The 14421-nt window shown below is 40.8% G+C and overlaps 2 protein-coding genes across 18 annotated transcripts in view; one reads left to right on the plus strand and one right to left on the minus strand.

Annotated features, from left to right (window-relative positions):
* Nucleotides 1-9456, minus strand: part of FUBP1 (far upstream element binding protein 1) — a 37331-nt gene extending 27875 nt beyond the window's left edge. For 11 of the 16 annotated variants that reach the window (XR_012633675.1, XR_012633674.1, XR_012633672.1 and 8 more), the window contains exons 1-14: nt 9245-9456; nt 8020-8110; nt 6968-7030; nt 6083-6121; nt 5699-5738; nt 4840-4889; nt 4680-4751; nt 4340-4397; nt 2781-2943; nt 2606-2704; nt 2421-2522; nt 1663-1765; nt 1478-1578; nt 719-860 (exon numbers count right to left, since the gene is read on the minus strand). Coding sequence is in view for 12 of the 16 variants with exons in the window: in XM_074906438.1 (XP_074762539.1) it covers nt 719-860; nt 1478-1578; nt 1663-1765; nt 2421-2522; nt 2606-2704; nt 2781-2943; nt 4340-4397; nt 4680-4751; nt 4840-4889; nt 5699-5738; nt 6083-6121; nt 6968-7030; nt 8020-8110; nt 9245-9358 (1237 nt within the window). In the remaining 4 variants the exon portion in view is untranslated. The remainder of the gene's footprint in view (nt 1-718; nt 861-1477; nt 1579-1662; nt 1766-2420; nt 2523-2605; nt 2705-2780; nt 2944-4339; nt 4398-4679; nt 4752-4839; nt 4890-5698; nt 5739-6082; nt 6122-6967; nt 7031-8019; nt 8111-9244) is intronic. The other 5 variants (XM_074906447.1, XM_074906446.1, XM_074906449.1 and 2 more) reach the window with 3 other exon arrangements.
* A 281-nt stretch (nt 9457-9737) lies between these two features.
* The window catches only part of DNAJB4 (DnaJ heat shock protein family (Hsp40) member B4), a 31327-nt gene continuing 26643 nt past the window's right edge, over nt 9738-14421 (plus strand). The window contains exon 1 of one of the 2 annotated variants that reach the window (XM_074906452.1): nt 9738-9846. The gene's annotated coding sequence lies outside the window, so the exon portion shown is untranslated. Of the gene's footprint in view, nt 9883-14421 lie in introns of both variants that reach the window. The other variant, XM_074906451.1, reaches the window with a different exon arrangement.

Here is a 14421-nt window from a genome sequence, read left to right on the forward strand (position 1 = left end):
GTTAAACCCCCTAAACTACTTCCTCTTCTTATAGGATCCTGAGAAGTTACTTATATCGTTAGCAGGCACAAAGTTTTCAAAATATGGATCATTTGGCATTTAAAAAACCCAAACAAAATATATCAATCCAGGTTCAAGAACTGAACTATGTCAGTCTATTTGTTGTGTCTGAAAAACACATTACAAACAAAAGATTAAGGTGTTTCATTTAGAGGCATACAGTAAATTATTTGTAAAACAAAATTCTTTGAAAAGTAATTATTTTAATAAACACACACAGAAGAAAATGTTACAGGATTCCACTGTAAAAGATCTTTGCTGGAATATGTGAAAATTAGTTTTAAGAGTGAGTTACAGATGCAGTAACACTAGGCTAACCAAGCAGTATCAAATGCAAGTTAATGATAAGATACATTCTCTAAGAATTTACCAAACACTACCAATGTAACTCAGTACTTATTACTTTTAAAAAAAAAATGGGTTCAATAAACTGATTGGTTCTTGACTCAAACTACTGGGGTATGTGTTTTGGTAAGGAAAATCTGAAAAGAATATTAGGAGTGTTACGATTTAGCAGTATTATGGTGCTCTACCATACATGAAAGCATTTGCAAAGGCTTCCCTTGAAACATCTCTCTAGTATGGCTATTTGTACAAATAGAAAAGCTAAGAGTTTTTTTAACTACATATAGATACACATATATATAAGATATATTGCCTTTGCCAATGATTAATCCAGTTTTGCCAGTGGGAACAATAAAATTGAATTCCTGTAATCCACCAGGAGGCCCCATGTTCCAGTTGCCTTGGCCTCTACCCCTTCCTCGACCACCAGGTCCTGGTCCACCAGGGTTACCAGCCTACAACGAAAAAGCAAACAATTAGCATGTTCTACAGAGATAACTGCAAACAACTAATGCCATCTGGTTACATCACATAACTTGTTAAGAAAAAAACTGATTTACTACTCGAATAGTTTTGATAGTTTTAAGTAGTATCTTTTCCAGAAGACCTAAATTACATTTTAGAAGATCTTCTGTACAACTCTGCATATGAACGATGAAGAAAGAAAGTATACAGAAGAAAGCAGGAAGTTTCACATGCACAAAGATATAATTTCTGTCTGCCTTCTGTAAATGCAGTGGGGGGGCTCATCTAACAAGAAGCATTTGAACCATCTTTTCAACATCCATTACAACACAAAATGACAATGTATCAGCTATTAATACAAGGCAACAGAAGCAGCATCTCAAACCAGCCAGATCAAGAACTGCCATGACTTTGAATCGGTATTATCATGATCATCCTTAAAACTTGCAAAACTGTAACTGTAAAAGCAAAACCATTCATATTCCAGACTGAACTCTGAAGTAGATTCAAATGGCAGCAATATTTTCTTTTGTTACACATTCATTTTTTAAAGTCTTTCCAAAAGTCAGGCAGGAGATTTTAAATGGTAAACAACATAGTACCCAACCTGAACACTTCGAAGGAGATCTGTAATAATTTCTGCAGCATGCTGACATCTGTCAGGAGGCCCTGTGATTTGGGCTATTCTATCTGGAGTTGTTCCATCATCTGGAATAAAAATGAACTATTCCAGTATATGTAATCAAGTAAATTTACACTCAATTCACAGTAACTTATGGACATATCACCTACCTGGCTTAAATTGGATCCTAACACCTGCGTCATTCTGTATCTTTTTTATCATCTCTCCATTTCTTCCAATTACAATACCTACAGCAAATCGTGGTATTGGAACCTTAAAGAGAAACAAAAAATTCAAGGTGTTGAGGATGCAAGTATTTCTATCAAATTCGCACAATTAAAGGGTCACATATTAGAATGGTAAACTAGGGCCAGTCCTATGCCACTACAGGCTTTCTGAAGTGTGAATTTTTTAATATCAAGTCACAAGCCTAACAAGTACTGGATGAAAGTATCAAAAAGAAAGACATCCTATGCACTAGAAGTTCTCATAGTGGCAGCAATTTCAGTGGATATTATGCCTCTCAATTAAAGAACAAAAGTGTAACAGGCCTAAAATGTGGGTTGTAGCAGATGAAACTTCCAGCCTCACCTATAAACAGTTACAAGCTCATGACTTGCATAATAGGTGGACTTAAATATCCTTCTCCAAACTCCAATTTCTATAATGACATTATATACTTAGCCATAAAACTTACTTGCTTATTTGATAAAAATTTCCAGCTAGCTGAAACTGTTCAGAACTGCTGGTAATGTAAAGTGAATGCTGCACACCATTTGAAGTCGTAATTTCAGCAACGAACAAGTAATACTTACAAGCCACAACCACTTTTGGAATCTGGTTACGAGCTTTCAGTGGTATAATCCAGTTTAACAATTTAATGTGAACATCTCAAAATACAGTGAACAAGTTTTTCAACCATGCTTACGTCTATCCCTTCATTTCCTCCTATTCTTGACCCATATTCGTTGCGCACCTCTCTAAAGCCACCTTGATCACGAATTAACTCCAGCACCATTTCCTTGGCTTGCTAAAAGAAGAATACAAGTTCATTTAGATACTGCAATATCAGAACGGATCTAAAATTCCTCTCAATTATGAAGGACTCCTTACTTGAACTTTATAAGGATCTCCAGTTATCCTAAGGGGCTTGTCTGCACCAGTGTTCTGTGGACCATCTTGAATCATGACCATTTTGACACCTGCCCGCTCCTATTTGACGAAAGGGAGGTCAATACCCACTCAAATCCAGATTCAGTATTACAACGTTTAAAAGATACACGTATACCTGTAATTGTTTAATTGTCTCTCCACCTTTTCCAATAACTAATCCCGCTTTACTTGCTGGAATCATAATTTCTTGGACTGCATTTCCAGGTCCATCACCATGATGAAAGCCAGGTGCAGGTCTTCCCTTTTCAACTATCTGATCAAGTAATCTTTTTGCTGATCTGTGAAGGAACATATACATTCCTAAGTACACTTATTCCTACAAGTATCATTTGCCCATATCTATTCTGCTTGGAATTTTTTTTTTTTTAATTTGAAAAGCTTCTGCAGAGGAAATATAATTAATATCACTACGAAACATGAAGCAAACTCAGTAAAACTCTAACAGTAACTTAAGAAAATAATTGTAAGTAGATGGTTTTAGGTAGACCTAAATGTCAGAATACAAGAAGTGTTTCTTTACCAAACACACAAAAGCAAAAATTACCTCCTCAAACATGACAATCACCCCTGACTACAGTTACACTGATCAGACCTTAATTCAGAACAAAAGATAGGAACCTTGTCCTTTAAGATATCAAAACACAAAAACCCCCAAACTGTGTTCATTAGAAGTTTTGAAATTGTTACAATTTACCTCTTCTAATGCATTTATGAAAAAAAATTCAGAGAAAGCTTTTCTAACTTTGCTTAATTCCAGTAGTAATTCAGGTAACCTCTCATTTGACAGTAATTTTTCTTCAATCTACGAACAGCCAATCTTAAGGTTGATCTATTTTATGTTGTTTTATGAAAAGGCAAAAAACCCCAGACTGTAAAATAAACCTAGCTTAACACCAAGTACCATGGTATCTGCTGCATGATTCAGCATGCAAAGTAAGGACATCTGTACTTCTAACCATTACTAGAATAGCGGACAAAATAAGTATGTATTCACCACACATGTAAGTCAGCTGCAATCAGAGTAAAATCATGATTACAGTACTAACAACAGTTAAAAACTCTTCCCTCTAATATGTAAGCAGAATAAACTATAATTAGAAAGAAAATTCCCATAAAGGAACAACTTCATGAACAGCAGCTTGCTTGGCTGCAACCTAAGAGGAGAATGCCATGCTACCTTCCCAAAGGAAAACATGTAGCTGCAGGCCTTACCTGCAAACATGAAGCGGGAGCAGCTAACATAAATGAGAGAATACCGAACATACTACTGCACTTAAGATGGGCTTAGCATAACTCCTACTCTTGTACAGTACTGATTTTCACATTTTCCCTGTGATCTTCCTATTTATGGTTACCAGTTTGTTCTCAGCATATATTTCTTTTTAGTACACATTCCCACACCTCATTCTCAAGCTGCAATCAGTGCATCATTAGAGAAGTATTATTTACAACAAGGTTTGGACTTGAAAAAGTTCAAGTTCCATATTTTTGTCTTGGAAAATTTCAAGTATGCTGAGGGATCTACATACATTTGTCACCAGAATACATCTTCAGTAGAGGAAAACCATAGTATTATAAACATACTGTCTAGATATTATATTTAGATCTTAAAAAAAAAAATAATGAAGTGTATTGCACAGTTATATATGAACACATGGAATTTGTTTTACTTACTGAACAGACTCTGGTGTTCCAGTTAGCATACATGATCTTTCAGGCAGGCCTCCACTATCTACGGTCATAAACCAAAACCAATTTAGCAGTAATGTTAAGTCAGAGAGAGATTATGAAATTAAACATAATATGCAAATTACTGGAATTTCACTGAAATAGAATAATGTGTATCACAACATTTTCCATTTCTTTAGACTGCGATAATTGCAATTAGCACAAAACATTAAAATAGACCTTAAATGAAGGCTTGGGCAATTAGAAGCAATAATTAGCCTTCTGAACTGTCTACCAAAAAAACCCCATCAAACTAAACAAACTAAAAAATCCCACAAAGAGTTACCTGGTGCAATCTGTATTTTACAGCCAGACTCTTGTTGTATGCGTGAGATCTGCTCTCCACCTCTACCAATTACTTCAAGAAAGAAAATACAGAAAGATTATTTGCATGAACAGCATCTGCTAACATCCCTCACTCTCAACACCACATCCATACTACTTACTGAATCCAACCATCCCATCTGGAACTTTGTACTCCTCTGTCATCACAGACCTACAGAGAATGTTAAATCAAACAAAAGACAATGACCATTCAGAGACCAAATTGGCATTAAATTCATATACATATCCTTCCACTAAACTAAAGAAAGCTAGTGCCCCCACTACCATGCTGGCTTACTTGCCTCCCATTAACTTTTGAAGTCATTATGCAAGCTCAGCACTAAGTAAACTGACAATATACAAAAGTGACCACAGGTTCATGTATCATATGATTTAATGTAAGTTTTCCTTCATCCTCTTTACTATGAAGAGACACAGCCAGTGTAGCATTTTAAGTTTCACCTGTATATTGATCAAAGTATGCTGAAAATACACAAATTCCAGAATCTCATCAACCAAAACCAGACAAAGCATAATAGTTGGATGTGGTTGTTTAGGGAGGAAACGAGCAGAGAAAACGACTGTTAAGGCAAATACAGCTGAGTAATACGCTGTGTTAAATCTAATTTTTTTTTAAATTATTCATTTTCTTTTTTGTTTACAAGATAGTGTCAACCTTTCCCCCTTCAGATCTGCTAACTTCTCGTTATGCTACCTACACTCAAGTAGTAAAAAGAGCAATGCATTTTCCTTTTACTAAGCCTGATGCACAGCCTAGGCTGCAAAAACGAAGAGAGAGACAGCAATGGAGATGCATTTTAAATGTTTGGCTTGGGACTTGCTGAAGCTAAATTTCAACACATCACACAAATACAAAACAATTGCTTTATGCAAGGATAACACTTTTTCAGAAAAATTTATTGAAACTGCTTTCTTTCAGTAAAAAGGAAAACTCTACTGAAGATGTAATGTAACTCCTACCTTTGCTGTTGATGCATCGGTGGTAGCTGGTTTCCAAAAGCTATAAACAAATAGTTAAAATTAAATTCAAAACAAGTAGTATAATTTACAACTAAGCTTCTCCTTTGATAATAAAACTTAATTATATCCTTAATTTTTTCCAAGTTGAAGTTTAAAGTGTTATCAAGAGGTTTAAGAACAGCTAAAAAGACTCTCAACTGTTGCTAACAACATTGCTTAAAAAGCAGACACACAGTGCTTCAAGGAAGTAAAACATAACCCTCCAGCCATTCTTTTGATCTTACTGATTCAAATATCACCTACCAGAACACTGTTTCAAATTCTTGTTCTGATAATGTTACACTTGTTTAGGGTTTTTTTGGCAACAAAATAAAAATTACTTACAGTCATTCTGAGGAGCAACTTTCTTAGCATCTGGTTGATCTGCAAAATTAAGAGTTTTTTAATTTTTTTGCCAAGAAATTCAAGAAGTGTTTACACCTTTTAGTGTGAACTGTAACTTTCCAGTGTATTTTAGTCCCCCTTTTCCTTTTTTTTTTTTTCTTTTCTTTCTTTTTTTTTTCCTCCATTTTCAGGGAGTTGATCATCTGAATAAAAGAAAGAATCTCACGAACACTCAGCACTTGGTTAGTATAGCTGAAAAGATGTTAGGTTTTTCCATATATCTATTCAGTAGTTTAACAAAAGGCAGTTTTCAGAACACACCGTAGATTGCTCATAGATACCCAGTCACTGAAACTTAACTAAGACAAGGAACAAAGTTTAGCTCTGTTGGTTGCTCAAGCTAATGATGCTTCTATAGTAAAAAAAAAAGAAAAAAAATCAAATCCATACAAAAATCAACAATAATTTAAAGAAAAAAAATTCTGACAATGACCACAAATCTAGATCAAACATCTGAAAATACAACAGTATCACATGGCAATGCAATCTCAATCTGAATGTTGGTATGAAATTCCTATCCAAATATCAAGCATTTCATAGCATAAAACTTCAAAAAAAAGCAGAGTCAAAGCAACTACATCACTACCATCCAAATCCTCTCTGTACAGTAAAAGAATAAAAGGCATAATTCACCTCTATCTGAGAAGATAAGACTCCAGATGCTTCCTTCCCACCCCAAAATAAAGGTTATATGAACCACCATAATTTATGTGCAGCAAAAACTCAAGACACATATTCCAAGAAATATTTGTGTCAATCCAGAAAGATCCACTAGTTTATGTCATGTTTACATACTAAACACAGGTAATAAATAAAAATTCCTGCCTTTAAAAGGAGAGGGCATTCCCTCCCAGTGTGTTGTACTGCTCGGACTTGTCCAAGAGCCATCTACACATAAAATAAAAAGAATACATTACATATATCATCTGAAGCATCATTAGCTCATTTTTGTATATTAAAAACCTCACCGTTAATAGGAAAAAAAAAACTTTATTACAGGACACAAGAACTCCTGATATAAAGCCTTAGTTACATTCTGTAGACTGAGTTTCAATCCTCTTAAAGAAAAAAAGGGCATTGCTCTTTTGTGAGACCTATGAGAACATTTCAACAAGCTCAGAGACTTCTTTCCACAATTTAGCCAGGATTTTGTGTGTATATTAAACATATCAAACCCTGTTAAGTTCAAACTGGCTGCTTAGTAAGAGACAGAAGATGACACACACACATTTCAGGAGAAAACTTTACTGCAGTATAAGGCAAATCCAAAAAGCTGCAAGAAGTTAGAAGATTTAAGTATGATCTTATCAGGGTTCACACATGCTACAGACTTAAATATCACACACACTAAGCAAAAGTGTCTACAAGGTAGAAAATTTACTTTCCTTTTTTTAAAGTCCTATGCTTTTACAATGAAATGCATTAATACTTTTATTTGAAACTGTGCAGTAATAAAGTATATGAAACAATCGAATTTAAGGAGTGAGCACTTCCCACCCTAATTGTAATTTACAAACTGTAATCGGTCCTACTCAACAAGAGGCTTAAATGACATACCTGTGTAAGCGTTTCTCAACCACGAAATTTATCTGCCCCCCTCCCCGGCATACATTTTCCTCTTCACAGCACTTAAACCACATTTAAAATATTTTAAAACAGACTTACATTCAGTTCAGGTTAGAGGACAATGGTTTAAAACAATTACCTCATTAAACTGAAAATGAAAACGCATGTCATGATCTATAAAAGGGAACAAAAAGTTTTTATGCTGTGCTATGGAAAACAAAAACAACCCACGAACAAAAAAAACACTTGCAATCTTTCTGTCACCGTGGCCATACATAACAAAAATAAATGCAACAGTAATGAGTGCATACCTCCATCCTCAAGAGGTCTTTTTTGTCCTCCGTAACCGTAGTCGTTTGAATTCATTGATGTGCCAGCATCGCCTCCAATTTTTGCTGCAATCTAAACAAAAGGCAAGTAAAGGTATGTAGAAATTCACAAAAATTCACTCAGCCATCATTTACTCCAGGTCTTCCGAACGATTTTGAACCATTTAGATCATACATATTAAAGTGACCTCAAATAAGTAAAGAGAAAACTGCTGCTAGAAACAGTTCTGCTCGCAAAAAATTTATTTTTTAATGTCTTCAAGTAGACGTGCTCATCCTGCAACAGCAAAACTTACTATGTTTTCTTCATCCGTTTAAAAAACGCCCTGGCCTTCAAACACCAGAAAGTTTTTTCTAAAAAGGGCTTTTCCTTTTCTACCGATTCTTCACGAAACACTGCGGTATCACACAGAGGGACTGACCGCTAAAACTATTTCAAACCTTAGTAGTCCCGACTCCAAATATTGCTGAACCCGCGACTGGTTATTACCAGACAAGCCGAAAAATTTGCCCGAGAAATAATGAAAACATCGCCCGTGGTACAAAAGCTGCAAATAAAACTTCTGGATAAAGAACTTCCGAGCAGACAGCCCTCACTCCGCAGGCCGCAGCGCCAACCGGTCCGAACAGGTTAGCGGGCACCGAAGGCGCCTCGGGGAACACAATACGGGCGGCGCGGCGGAGCCGCCCTCCCTCCCTCCCTCCCGAGCGGCCCGCCGAAGCGCCGGGCTCCCGATAAGACGGCGCGCCGCTAGTCGCCGGCCGAGATTCTGCCTCCTCGCAGGCCGGCAGCAGGGACCCGGCAGCAGGGACCCACAGCGCCGCTCCCCTCGCCCCCCGCCGCCATGGCGCGGACCGCTTCGGGCCGAGCCGAGGCCCTGCAGGAGCCCAACCCGCAATGGCGGCTCGGAGGGAGCTGGGGCCAGGCCAGGAAAACCTCTCGCCGCCAAAGGAAGGCGGGCGGGCGGCGCGGGCGCTCGCCACGGCGCGCGCGGAGGGGTTGAGGGGATGGGACAAAGCTCCCCTCAGCCGCTCCACCGACACGCACCGGCGGAGGGACCCCCTCCTCAGGTCTCCCCAGAGCCGAGCATCGTCAGGGCGCAGCCCGCTCACTCCTCCCGCGGCTCCGGCACCGCGGCCTGGTCAGCAGTTGCCTCCGGGACCCGAGGGCCCATTGATTCGGCAGAGCCACGCTACACACACACACCTGCCTAGCTCTCTGCAGCGCGTCTTTAAAGGCATCGTTCACTCCTCCACCTCCGCCGCCGCCTCCCCCGGGCGCGCCCGAAGCAGGAGGGGGCACCGTGGAATAGTCCGCCATGCTCGCTCAGCCACCGCTTCCTGCCCCACTCGCTGCCTGCCAAGAAAGAAAGAAAATGGCGGCGGGCGGGAGCCTTTCACATTCCTGCGCGGCATCGTGCTCGGGAGGGGGGAGGGAGCGCGGCGTAACCTCGCGAGACCTCGCGCGAGATTTGATAGGGGAGACGGAGAACGACCAAGAAACCTCGCGGCGTTTCGCCCGGGCCCGCTACCCCCCCCCCCGCCGCCTCTTCCTGAGCAACGGGGTCTCCGGGGGCGCCCCTCAGCGGGGGGCGGGCGGGGCACAGGCAGCTCGCGATGTTTCCGCCGCGGCACGAGGGCTCGGAGGCAGCCGCCGATAGGGCGGGGGGCGTCACGTGGCCCGGGGCAGGGCGGGGAGCGGGGGCGCCGCGCCCGAGGCGCTGCCGGTGGATCTCGCGTGATCTGGGGTCGGACCGTGGGTGCGCGAGTGGGAGCCGCTCCTGGGGCGCGGGGGCTGCCGGGAGCGAGGTTAGCCCGGGGGGCGTCTGAGGCGGCGTCGGGCGGGTGAGTGCGGTCGGGGAAGGGGGCCCGAGGGCAGAGGCAGCGCTGCGGCTTGGCCGCCTGCCCGCGTCAGACTGCGCCTGGGGAGGCGTTTGGCGCTCCGGTGGCTCTGCTCCCAACCGACTGGTTCCTGGGCTGGCGGAGGCGCGGTGGGGTAACAGCGGCCTTGTCCGAACCGCTGAGCGGAGGGGGGAGCCGGGACTTTCCCCCGTCTCAGCGCGGCCGTGCCCCGCGGAGGGGCTGCTCGTAGTGCCGTGCCGCGGCCGCCGCCGGTGTGCCCGCCGTGTGCCGCGGGACGGCTGGGGAAAGTAGCACAGGCTCCGCTTGGGGGGGGGGGAGGCACCTTGGCGCTTGGTGGTGCAGGCTTGACGGTAGCGGGAGAGGCTTGGGGCACCTCGTTGGGCTTGTTCCCGAGCCCCGCGGAGAGGCAGAGCTTTGAGCCGAGGGGGCTGGGCCGGCGCCCGGGACAGCGAGGTGGGGCGCCGGCCTGTCCCCCTCCCCCCCCGCCGCACTCCGCGCAGCGCTCTGCCTGCCGGGTCCCTTGAGGCGCGGCCCGTCGCCGGTTTTTAACGGCTCTTGGGCTTTGCCACCGCCCCGCGGAACGGGGCAGGCCGTCACCTGCCAGCCCGCTCCACTTGCCGCCTGCTGCAGCGTCCACGGTTATTTGTTAGTTGAAAACGGTCACTGTTACCGTGCAGTTTTTACAGTTGGGATTTTTTTTTCTTGGTTGCGCAAGCACAAGCTTTAATGAAAAATTGGAGCTGGTAACGCTTTAATCAGGGCCCTGTTTAGGTTCTGTGACCTGATAGGGATGAACTGTCACGCTGAATAGGGATGACAGTGCTGCAAAGGCTTCACATCTAGATAAGGTCATAGAATATCTACTTAGCTGTCATAGCAGTAGAGACTAGATAATACTGAAGGGAAACTAAGCTGTACAGCTGCTTTCCGTACTGTTCTGAGAGGATGCTTTGCAATTTTTAATAAATTACATGCATCAAACTGTAGCTTCTTCACGGGCTTCTGGGTTATGTAAATATCATGGGGGCTGTTTAAACGTGTGGTTTTAAACTGAAGTGTGGGAGGTCTCTTCCAACCTAAATGAGTCTTTGTTGCTCTTTTGTCAGTACTTTTAATAAAGAAACTGTTGTTTTGGACTTTGCCTAATTTGGGGCTAAATGCAGAGAGGGAGCAACTGCATTGAAGTCAAAATGTATCTTGCTGTCTTCTTTTTTGGCTAGCCTTGTAGTTCTGTGCTGCCTTAAGAAGTTCCTGGTTTCTCATTGGCCTCTTCAGTTCTGACTGTTTATAAATGGAATAATTTTAGTGGACTTTTAAGATGCAGTACTGCTGCTGAAGTCAAATTATCTTGCATCTCTAGTCCAGATAACTCCATATTCTGAAGCTGAAAAATATGTGTTAGTTTTTTTTTTCCTTTTATACAACTTTTGAAGTTGCATAATGCAAAAGGGTTTAAGATAAATATATTCCGCAAAACTGCAACTCCTGCATGCTTCTAGGCAGATTACAGTGTACAATTAGAGCTAGGTGAAACTTGCTGCTAAAGTATTTCGGCTGAAAAAGCCTGTTCAGAAGAATTAGCATATACTTTTCATTAATATAGCAGTGTTGGCTACATTAATGGGGTGTGGGGGGAAACCAAAAATAGGTTTGGAAAGTGGGAACTTCGTTTTTATGCTTGACTTCTTGCTATTTCTAAACAATAATTTGACCTTGAACTATTTTTTCATTTCCTTTGTTACTGAGAATTGGCCTATGTATACTAGCCAGGCTATGCAAATAGGTAAATTGAGCAATAGTAGTAGACTAATGCATGGAAGTTATTACTGGCTACTGGCTATGTCTTTTATGACTCTTCACTTACTAGAAGATGTGGAGCATGTACTTTGCTTTTCATTGTTAACGAGATGGGCTAATGATTCTTTGCTCAGCTCTGTGAGACACAAGGCAGTAGCTGTATAATGCTGGTGATATTTTTAAGCAGTTACAATGCCTTGGGCTAACGAAAACACTCCTGTTAGGTATTCTAAGTGTTCTAGTTACATTCATAAACAACTGATGATAAGTGAATGTTAATTCTGGTATTTTTATCAGCTTTTTACTGCTGTTTGATGTGGCACTTCATTTGAAAGCTGAGAGATACTTAGTATATGTATGATTTCTCAGTCTTGCAATTCTTGAAGTCACTGTATTTCTTAGGCCTTTCAGATAGCTAGAACATGAAATTTAGCAAATGTACAGAGGAGTAAGATCTTAAATATTGTATACTTTATAAATATTATGGCCTTATTTTCACTGTTCTTAAGCTGATCTAATGACCTTTATCAATAGTTGAGTTGCTTCCATCTGTATTTCCCATGATGGCACTCAGAACCTATCTCATAGAAACCCATGTCTCTTAAGCACTTTATCTCCATTTCCCTTTATTAAATGATACTTCTGTTAGGAAAATCATCCTATGAGATTAATTCCTTCTCTTTAATCTCTTAATGGAGTGGGGTGAGGATATAACCCCTTAACAGCAGTAACTGCAATATTCTTTCAGGTGCTCTGCTGACTTGTTACAACAGCATACACCAGGTTGTTCTGCTTTCTCACTTGCAAAACTTACTCATTGCCTGTTTCCTTAAATCTGCCTTCTAAGAAACTAAATGTAGTTGATTAGTAAGCAAATATTAGTACTATACTGCTAGAGCATGAGAACTTTTTTTGCTGTGTAAAATAAACCTTACATCTATAGTAATACTAAAGGATGCATAGTAGAGAAATTTACCACTTATCTTTCAGAATTTTAATAATTCTATAGTAGATAGCATAAGGGGCAAAAGAGAATATGAAGTTTTAAAATGTCTTTCAGTATTTCTTTTGGAGATTGGAGGAAGGTGTATCCCTTAACTAAGCTCGTTAGATAATGACATATCTCATGGTTTTCAGGCCATAGTTGTTTTTTTCAATAATCATCAGACTAGAACATTCTGGTGGATGTAATTACAGAGAAATTGCTAGTTTAAATGAAAAATCTGACAAGCCAGAAAACTTTGTGTAGTATGGATTGTAACACATTTAAGTAATGGGGAAAAAACCCACACTTTTTTTAAAAAAAATCAAATATTAAGCATATGAAGGAATCTACTTTTGCCAAAAGCCACTTGACGTATTTATAAATTATCTAGTTCAGGTATTGTAAAAGCATAGATGTAGAAGTGTGGAACTGGCCCACATCCTCTGCATAAGCTATGACACTTCAGTGCATGCTTGCGTTGAGTTCTGTTCTGTTGTTGAGTGGTTTGGGTTTTTTCCCCTTTAGCAGTTGACTTCTACTTTGATCTGTGGTGACTAGACAAAAGGGTAAGGCAGTCCTGAAAGAAGTGGTTTGCTAGTACAGGTAAGGAAACCTCTGCCAAGGCCATAAATCAGAGGATTACATTCCTTACAAAAATGTCTCTGCAACTCTCTGCATAGTGTATTTTATTTAGTTTTGCTTCAGTCCATTAAAAATGTATATAGGAAAAGCGATTACGGTTTCTATCAGAGGAGGATAACCATTGTGCTAGCTTTACATCTGCCTGCTTTGCTTTCTGCAAGTCAGTGCTGGTGTGGGGAAATTTGCAGTTGGTTTCTGATGATTTCATCACTTTGGGAGATTTAAATCAACTGATTCAGATCCTAACTGTCAGCTGGTGCTGACAAAGGGTGTCCAGGATCTGCCACATTATCAGTAGAAAACTCCCTTAAGTAGTTAATGAGAGAAGATTCAGCATGTGCTCTATATCCAAACAACTGTTGATCTGTCATGAGCTTTCAGATTTACTACCTGTGCACTGAAGTATAATTACAAGTTTCAGATCCACAATTTGGATCTGAAAGAAAATGCATTGGTAGAAAAAAAATTTAATATGACTGTCTACATAAATTCTTGTTTGAGAGAGATGAGGGTCAAGATAAACAGTTATTAGCACAGATTACTGTGCAGAATTAATCTACCCAGGATGATCCAAGTGATGGATGGCCAGCTGTGTCTTCCTGGTCAGCAATTATTCCTGTTATGCTTCATTCCAGACAAATGCAGACTCATGGGTTGCTACTGAGGAATTGGGAGGGTGTAGGAAAAAGTATTTGTGGGAGAGAATGGGAATGTTGAAGAGGAAGGGCAGCCTGCTCTGCTGCAGCTGCTGTCATATCTGCCTTCACTCAGTAATGATAACACAGCTTTCCTCTTGGCATCTGGGGAAGGGCAAGACTGAATTTGCTCCCTAAGCCCCTGTCTGGTCCCCTGTGTATCAACTTTTATGCTCCCAAAACCCCAAACCTTTGGGGTGTTTGGCTTGCATTTAGCCACTGCTTTTCTTAGGGAAAAAAAAAAAAAAAGTTTTACTATATTAAGTATTGGAAGAAAAGATGTGTAGATACTGTAGGTTCTTTAGACTACTTGTCTTGCATGTTTTATGAATCTTATTTGGTATGTATTTGATTCAAATCTAGAAGTGGGTTGAAGCTGCTGAAAGGAAATTTAATAGTAAA

This window comes from Athene noctua, chromosome 5 (assembly GCF_965140245.1).
Source record: "Athene noctua chromosome 5, bAthNoc1.hap1.1, whole genome shotgun sequence".
NCBI lineage: Eukaryota > Metazoa > Chordata > Aves > Strigiformes > Strigidae > Athene > Athene noctua.